Source organism: Hippoglossus stenolepis, chromosome 14, assembly GCF_022539355.2.
Source record: "Hippoglossus stenolepis isolate QCI-W04-F060 chromosome 14, HSTE1.2, whole genome shotgun sequence".
NCBI classification, from domain to species: Eukaryota; Metazoa; Chordata; class Actinopteri; order Pleuronectiformes; family Pleuronectidae; genus Hippoglossus; species Hippoglossus stenolepis.
The window spans coordinates 5573764-5583185 of NC_061496.1; the positions used below are offsets into that span (position 1 = coordinate 5573764).

At 42.7% G+C, this 9422-nt stretch overlaps 1 protein-coding gene across 1 annotated transcript in view; it reads left to right on the forward strand.

The window, feature by feature from the left end:
* Window positions 1-7626, forward strand: part of LOC118121471 (glypican-1) — a 35833-nt gene extending 28207 nt beyond the window's left edge. The window contains exons 4-10 of the mRNA XM_035177369.2: window positions 14-187; window positions 1729-1894; window positions 2651-2781; window positions 3438-3575; window positions 4127-4257; window positions 5692-5867; window positions 6228-7626. Coding sequence (XP_035033260.1) covers window positions 14-187; window positions 1729-1894; window positions 2651-2781; window positions 3438-3575; window positions 4127-4257; window positions 5692-5867; window positions 6228-6400 — 1089 coding nt within the window. The 3' untranslated portion in view covers window positions 6401-7626. The remainder of the gene's footprint in view (window positions 1-13; window positions 188-1728; window positions 1895-2650; window positions 2782-3437; window positions 3576-4126; window positions 4258-5691; window positions 5868-6227) is intronic.
* Window positions 7627-9422: the final 1796 nt, after the last annotated feature.

Sequence of the window (9422 nt, forward strand, 5' to 3'; positions counted from 1 at the left end):
CTCTGTCTACAAGGTCAGCCTATCAGAGGACTACCTTGAATGTGTCGCTAAGCAACAGGAGACGCTGCGGCCATTTGGAGACGTCCCTCGGGACATGAAGGCGAAGGTGATCCGGGCTTTTGTCACAGCCCGGTCGTTTGTCCAGGGGCTGGCAGTCAGCGGAGAGGTGGTCAGGAAGGTGTCGCAGGTGAGTGACTGTGTGCGCGCGTGTGTGTGTGTGTGTGTGTGTGTGTGTGTGTGTGTGTGTGTGTGTGTGTGTGTGTGTGTGTGTGTGTGTGTGTGCTGTGTGTGTGTCTGTGTGAGATACTGACAGATAGACTGAGGAAGAGGTAAAGTGAGAGAGACATGGTGTGTTGAGTTAGAGAAAGTGAAAGTTTGAAAGTTCAAGATGCAGTGTTTGTGTCGTAATGAGAAAGCATCGCGTGTGTGTGTGTGTGTGTGTGTGTGTGTGTGTGTGTGTGTGTGTGTGTGTGTGTGTGTGTGTTGTTTGGCTAAGTCCCAGTAGAGCAGATATGATGGATGCGTCGGCGTCACACCCTGTAACTGTCAGAAGGAAAAAAAACATCTCCACCCTAAAAATGAAAAGCAAAGATCATCAAATATTTATATATCGGAACAAAGCTCTCGTTCAGAGCGATGACACTGATGATGTCAAATTACGATGTTTTTTACTCTTAATGCATTTTTTCCCAGAAACTCAGTGTGACTGTGTGTTTGTTTTCTTATTCACGACTCTGAATGAGATTCAATGGTCACAACAACTTTACTTTTTACACCCTCATTACTTTATTCAAGCTTTATTCGAATTTTTTAAATAATGGGTTCATTCCAGTTCTACAGTTTAAGGGATCATACTGGTATATTTTAATTAAACCCAATTTCCCCCGTTACAGAGCTCAGAATGTGTCAGACATTTGCAAATTTTAATGTTTTCCTCTCATAGTTGCAGACGTCCATGAGTCGCCACCCACATTTGTAAAACAAATAAATAAATGAAATCAAATTCCTGCAACTTCCTTAATCAAGGAGATCTTTGTAATAACTAATCTAATAATAACTAATATATTTTTCACTTCCAGTCACTGACTCTCCCACTTTGAAAACCTCTGTTGTCGTCCATCACAGTGAAGTCTGCATTCATTTTTGTCAAAGCTGCATTATAGTTGTGATGCGTGCAGACTTTATGAATTGATCAGCACTTCACTGCACAATAATAATGTAACGCTGACACAAATCGACGCAGACTTGATGTTGACAGGAATGGATTTAACGACGCAAGGGAAGGGAAATGCATCCAAATGTCTAAAATTGTAAAACTCTAAAGCATTGATTTAAGTTTGAAACTTTCCATACATCCCATCAATTTCCTGAACTCCTGCTCTTACTTTGGAGTTTTTTCTTTGGTTTGGGAGGGGGTGGGGGGTGTAGAATGACTGTGCAACTGGACACCTTTCATGACTTGTGTGTAAATGACCAGGAGGTGTAACAGAACCCATGTACTGTTGAAAGACTGACAAGATGAGCTGTCATCATCGCCGTCTTCCTCAGGCTGCGTCTCCTCTAATGTCACAACAGCGCCCTCTACGGTTCTGTCCTCCCCCAGACATATTTATATCATCAGGTAGATTCCCCAATGACGGACGAATGGAAGGAACAGGAAATGGCCATCATCGTGAAAAGACCCTCTCCCTCCATGAGGTTTCTAACTGTCCTCTTCCCCTCCACCAGGTCTCTCTGAGTGTGGAGTGTACCAAGGCCCTGATGAGGCTGGTTTACTGCCCTCACTGCCGCGGCATGAGCTCCGTCAAGCCCTGCTCCAACTACTGCTCCAACGTCATGAAGGGCTGCCTGGCCAACCAGGCCGACCTGGACCCCGAGTGGCAGAACCTCATAGGTACGATTCAGAAAGGGGAAGTACCACATTTAAAGTCTGAGTGGATTCCTGGAGCCGACACTGGATCTGTATAAAATATCTCATATCACAAACCCAGTGTAAAGTGGAACAGGCGGTCATATTTCATTATACTGATGATGAATCTCACAAACAGATGTTCATCAGGCTGAAACAAGCAATTCACACTATGTTCATCCACAGAGATTAAGATACAAGTACTAAAAAGTTTTGAGGGTAAGTTTTAATCACACATAAAGCAGATAGGAACTCAGCCACAGGGATAAAAGCAGTATTACTACACACATTAATAACCACACACATTGAATTTCAAAGCACATTAATGTTAATATATCTTTATAAAATCTCTGATTCTCAGTCAAGATTTGCTGAAGACGTTTCAAAGGAACTATTTAAATGACTGTTGTATTATCAATTATACAACTTGTTTTCTTTTTCAGTATCACTTATAACTAGAATGACACTCAGACCAACCCCCAAATTTCACTCACTCATGAATATCAGTCCACTAAATATACCTGATCCATTTATTATGTCCTAAAGAAACAAAGAAAATGTTGAAAAACGTTCTTAAGAAAGTGAAAGAAAATTCAAGATCAAGATCTGCAGCAAGATTTACTTGGTTTTCTCTCCTCTCCTCTCCTCTCCTCTCCTCTCCTCTCCTCTCCTCTCCTCTCCTCTTCCTCTTCCTCTCCTCTCCTCTCCTCTTCCTCTTCCTCTTCCTCTCCTCTCCTCCAGACACCATGATCCAGGTGGTGGCCAGTTTCAGCACAGAGCCCAGCCTCGACGTGGTTCTCTCCTCCATCCCTGCTCGGATCTACGAGGCCGTTCACTACCAGCAGGAAAACATGGACACGTTCACAGCCAGAGTAAGACATCTCAAGTCAAGTCCTCATCTCAGTTTGTGTCATCGCTCAGTCTCACTGCAGACGAGCACCCGAGCACATTTCCCAGGGAGCGTTGTAACTCCAGTAAGATGCCAGCTCACGCTTATGTCTGCAGTCCTGCACGCGCTGCTCTTATTTGTCAAACCCGCCTCCATCGGGTTCATGGTTGGATTAGTTTTGCAGGTCAAAGATCATTTGGGAAAACGCAAAATCATCTAGAAACAAAATATTTATCCTTAAAAAATCATTGGGGGTAGAGCTCAATAATGGCCTCCAGTGGTGGTGGCCTTAACCCGTCGGCTCTAATTTCCATCGGTTTCTATCCTTCTAATGTCACGAGGCAACATTAATATGCTGCTAAGATCCCATAATTTAGTAAATGTCCATGCTGTAGCCTTTGTGTATGTTAATGCTCATTATGGGACAAGTACATCCATAAACAACCTGAGCCACATGTTCTTTGTAACTCCAAGCAACCTTAGGGTTCGAAATGCTCGTCTCTGGTGACATCTAGTGGATCATTTAAGCACTCACATCTGGTGTTGTGCAGAGTATCAGACCAGAGGTGTGTGAGGTCACATCCACAGCTTCCAGTGCATGTGTGTTGAACTGCAATGTGTGTGTTTGCGTGTGTGTAGGTTTACCAGTCATGTGGAACACCAGGGGAACCAGACACAGGAAGTCCCGCCCCCCACGAGCAGAGGAGGAAGAGCGGCTCGCTGACGGCCTCCGAGTACAAACCCTCGCCGACTGCTGGGCTCAGGCTGGAGATGCAGGTGTGTACATGATCCACACTCAAAGTAAAAACTCTTAAAAAAAAGATAAATTAAAAGAAAGAACCTTTAAAAAGTGACGATATTATCAATAAACGTCATTGAATATCTGAATCAGTGAATTTGAGATGCTGCCCTGATGTCGTTGTGTGGTGGTTGAGAATTTAAATTCAAAATGTTTGCATGACTTAATGTTCATATGAGATCCCAGGTGATTTACTGTACTTTGCATCAACATCAGCACATGTGGTCACACAGGGAATTTAACGTCCTTCAGAGCGACGTGTGGTTACATACAAATGTACCGGAGGATGCACTGTACATGTAAAACAAGCTGACATAGATACAGAGCATGTGGTTATATGAGTGTCTAGGTTATCCATGTGTTCAATTAACGTTTAAAAATGGACATTAATAAGTTTTCTGCTTTTTAAATTTTCAATGTGATGAAAACACATTACGACTTTCTTTGGATTTTAAACTTGGGGATCTTGGCACCTGTAAATTTCAAGACGAAAACTTTTTCCTCACTCCCGGATGTTTTCTGTCCTCAGGTATCGGACCTCTCCAGTAAACTGAGGGAGATGAGGCAGTACTGGGTCCAGCTCCCGGTGGCACTGTGCAGCAAACTGGCAGCAGGAGGCGCCGCTCAGGATAAATGCTGGAACGGCATCTCCAAAGCCAGGTGAGGAAGACAAAACAAGACACAGGCCGAGTGCCAGTGTTCTGCCTCAGGGACTCACAGACTTGCAATCCTGGTAAATCAGTGAGGGCTAAGGAATGTTTTCTCGCTTAGAAACTTTCTGATCCCTTTATGCTCACTGTCGGTAAGTCAGAATTACTACGTTTCCAAAGGGTATCACCCAAAGTTCATAGCGGTGTGACTTGGGTAAACAAACCAAGCGGCAACATAACAATGAAGAAACAAGCGGGGAAGGAGCAACCAATCCCGATATTGAAATAACATGAAAAAAAGTTAGGGCATGTTTTGACCCATTTAGGGAACTGATATCTATGAGTGTTTGCAATTTGGTGCAGCTCGATTGAATTCAAAGGGACTTGACTGAGGCTACTACTTTTCCATCTTGTAGGAAGTGAGATAAGTTTCCTGCAACAGAGTGAAGTTCACTCTGAACACTTTCCTGTTCTGAAATCTGTTCTGCACACGTTGCCTTTCATGCAGCACAGACAGAAATATTCGTGACAAAAAGAAAGCACGTGCTCTTTAACACCGAACAGCTAAAAGATGTTTCTGAGGGGAAGAGGGTGAAGGAGAAGCTCACGATGAAGCTGCTGTGATGCAGTTTCTGCCAGAGACAGGAAGCTGTTTCCTCTCAGACAAGCTGAAAATAATCGCGTACGGGAATTTATTCAGAGTTTAAATTTATTCCACATTCACATCCTGCAACACAAGCATTCATGGCCACACAAACACACGCCCCTGATGTTTGTCTCAGCCTCCATTAATCCATGTATAAATGGATTATAAAACAATTTGATGCCATGTTGACAAGCAAACATGTTATCCCCCTCTGTGCACACACACACACACACACACACACACACACACACACAAACACACACGAAAGCGGTTGGATTAAAGCCAAGTGATGAGATTTATCCTGAGCAGAGCACACCAGAAATATGACGGTCATATACAGCATGAAATATAGCGTGTGTGTGTGTGTGTGTGTGTGTGTGTGTGTGTGTGGCAGAGAGTGAATCATTACTGTGATGAACTTAAAGCTACAGCGACATCTAGTGGTTTTTCAAGAGAGCTCAATAAATGTCACAGGCAAAATTTCAGCCCTAATAAATTCTAGTGGAGTGGAATATGTGATACAGTCCTGTAAACGTATATATGTTATTTTGCCATTAATTTAAATAATGGCGGCACAGTGGTGTGGTGGTTGGCACTCTCAAGCAAGAAGGTTCTCGGTTCAAATCCCAGCTTGGCCTGTGTGGGTTTTTCTCTGGCTTCGTCCCACAGTGCAAACACACGCAGACTGGAGTTTAGTGACCGTAGGTGTGAGTGTCATGTTTTTTTACACTCTACATAGAACCATACTAAAGTTTTGAACCTCACATCCCGTCCCCGTCCTTCCTCTCCTCCAATCAGATATCTTCCAGAGGCGATGGGCGACGGCCTGGCCAATCAGATCAACAACCCAGAAGTGGAGCTCGACATCACAAAGCCAGACATGACGATCCGGCAGCAGATCATGCAACTTAAGATCATGAGCAACAGGCTGAAAAACGCCATCGATGGTAACGACGTGGACTTCCAGGATGCAAGTACGTGTTTTTCAAATATTTTTTTACACTATTAATGTTTGTCCCTATTACAAACTTAGCTGTCTCCCACAAAACAATTCATTAATGGCCTGATTGTCTGTGTTAAACCAGTGTTAATAACAACTGGGAACTGATACTCCCAGTTAAACTTTATTAAAACAATCAAAATGATTCCTTTTATTAAGGTTATTATTCCAAATTTAGTCATTTTTCAATTATTATTCATAAGTCTGAGCTTTTTATGGAAAATTAAAGGCGATGTCTCTTTAAAAACACAATTAAATGTCCTTTTTTTCAAACAATCGAGACTTTCTCTTACAAAGTGTATTTGCTGTCCTCCCTCTCCGATCATCTCCCCAGGTGAAGACATCAGCGGCTCAGGAAGCGGGATGTGCGTGGGTGGACATTGTCCTCGGGGCAGGCCGGGATTGTACGCCTACTCGCCAGAAAACAACCGAGTCCGAGGCGCGGCCACGTCTCAAACCGGCCTCCTACTCCTGCTCCCATTGGTCGCCCTGCTCTTCCAGCGATGATGGACCGCTGCCGCCTCCAATCAGACTCTGAGGTCTACAGCAGGGCTGAACTGTGGTATGGACTGGGAGAGGTTGGAAAGTTACCTTGCCAAAAAAAAAGTTCAAAAAGACATTTTGGACAAGATTTTCTTTGACTTCAGAGAGGAGCGAAAAAACTGACAGTGACAATGTTCTTTATTTTGTTCGGCTCGGTTTTCAAATGTTGATTGTGTGATTCGGTTTCTTGAGCTGGTTCCAGTGGATTCCTGGGATGAGGATTATGGGAGATGAAGACGACCGAGAAGAAACCTGACAACGATGAAGATGATGAGGATATAAACGACGACTTCTTGACTTTCTATCAGGTTCATTTAGCTCCAGTGTCCAGTCAGCAGGCGGCCTAGTTCAGTGAGGAAATGTCTAGTGGCCCAATGCGTGGTGCGTTCAAGAACACTTCTCATTTCATTTTTTTAGCTGGAAGTTGTGGACCTTAAGGAACATTGTGTAAGCTGTAAATGTTTGTGTGCATTAGCTCAGAGACTGGCGTCATACTCAGCCTTGAATGTACAGTATGATACTCACAGTATATTGGCAAAAGAATCCCCCATAATCTGTGATGTAGTTGTCCAGATGTTTCAGTGTGTGTTTGTGTGTCGGCATTAAACAGATGCAGTCGGTACGATTCATTTGAAAGGTTGCAGACGAACGATCCCGCTCCTGAAATGCAGTGACGATGTCGTGGTTGCAGGATTTTACCTCATTGTTACCGTAAAGCCAAACATTTCAAAAGAGAAAGGAGATGACAACTTTTTATTTTAATTTTTTACCACCTCATCACCTTTGTAAAGAAATGAGCAGCCTCATGAAAGCATCTGTAAACAAGCACAGTCGTGGAGTTTCCTTAAATCAAGAGCATTTGCGACACTGACGCCAGGATTTTTATTGAATGATGTTATGATGAATAACAGGATTTTCAGTTTTGTACATACGGTTCAGGACATTTGCAAAAAATATTGACAACATGTACACGTTACCCTGGTGATTTGTTACTTGCCCGGCATGCCTGCTTCTCGGTCTGCACTACTCTACTGGTACATACCAAACATAGAATTCACACGAATAGCCGACCTCTTGCACACACATGCACACGCACACTGGGGTTGTGTATCAAGCTGATTTTTTTTTTTTCATGAGTGTATTGAATCGCACATTTCATTCATTAAACTCTGTTTGATTGTCGCAGTGGATTCTGCCGTGGACAGTTGATTCAATTATTATTCATGAAGAAGCAGTTCGGCACATCCCGCTTCCTGAGCCGCTGACGTCTTCACCTGGGGAGATGATCAGAGAGGGAGGACAGCAAATACCCTTTCGTAAGAGAAAGTCTCGATTGTTTGAAAAAAACTATATTTAATCGCCTTTAATTTTCCATAAAAAGCTCAGACTTACTAATAATAATTGAAAAATGACTAAATTTGGAATAATAACCTTAATAAATGGAATCATTTTGATTGTTTTAATAAAGTTAACTGGGAGTATCAGTTCCCAGTTGTTATTAACACTGGTTTAACACAGTCATCAGATAATATTTTATTTAAGGTTCAGCAAATCAAGAGCATTTATTTTGTAGCTAGTTGTGTTGTTATTAAACAAAGAAATTAATGTTGGCATCGCCCTTACCACAGCTAGCAGTGCAGATCAGAAAGTATCCACTAGATGGCAACATAAGACAAGGATTGTTACTTAGGCTACATCCTTTCAGTAGGTGTGGACATTTACAAGTACTGTACTTCAGTGCAGTTTTTAGGTACTTGTACTTTACCTGATAATTTCCATTTCATGCTACTTTATACTTCTACTGCAATACATCAGAGGAAATTTCAGCCTTCATTTGATAAGTTACTATACATACGTTAGAGAAAATGGTCAAGACTTTAATGGACTCAAACACTTCCCCCACCCCCTCCATCAGCATAGTGGTGAGTAGATAATGAGTGATGTTTCATTTATATATATATATATATATATATATATATATATATGATATTGGAATCACTTTGGCTCTAAAAAATCCATAAAAACATCCGAACTGTTCTCTTGACACTGTCTGTGAGTGATGATTCATCGCGACCAGATGTAATTATTACCCACTGGTCCTGGTTCCACTGCAGGGCCAGGCAGGACTAATCACCATGTGCCACACCTACTCAAAGACTTTTCAACATCAAATCAAGGAGGATTTTCTCCTGAGATATTCAACTTGTCAGCACTCGTCATGCAGCACTATAAATAAACCTATAGCTCTTTGTAACAGGCGGTGACGAGCCTCGTCTGGGCCTGCTGGGGGGGGGGGGGAAACCAGGCCACAGATTGTGTGGGTGGATGACAGTTCTGCACCAGTCAGGGGGTTTGGATTTAATGAATGATTTATCTTCCTGATGCTGATGTTTAAAATCTGATACAACAGAGTGAAACGGAGCAGGAGGCACAGACACTCACAGACACACACAGACACACACAGACACACTCAAAGGCAAAAGAGTTCATGACAGGTTTCTATTTTCGAGTGACAGAAAGTCTTGAATTTTTCAGTGCACATTTCATATCTCAACGAATGACGGTGACCCGATTTAACAGGTAGGTTTAATTGGAGCCTTTTCCATGCGACGCCTTTTCCTGAAATGTGTCTTGTTCTGTAATTGTCGACAATGTGGAAATGAACTGAATGTTACTGACAGTCACAGTCCTGCCACACAGTTGATTTTCACTGGGCCGTGTACAGACACAAGGACGATTTATTGACGTTTAGCACAGTGTCTGAACTGTCTGTCCTCCATCAAACGCACCATATTAAATCCCTCGAGGTGAGCAGCTGCCGTCAAACAAAAGGCTCCACAAGTCTTGCAGCAAGCATTCAAGGGAACCGTCTGGAGACAGTTTAAAAATAATAGTTCAGCCTGTGTGACAACCAACGAGCCTGTAATCGATTTCTAAGTCTGCACCTGCGGTTTAAAAGACGTAAACTCACTGATAATGTGTTTTC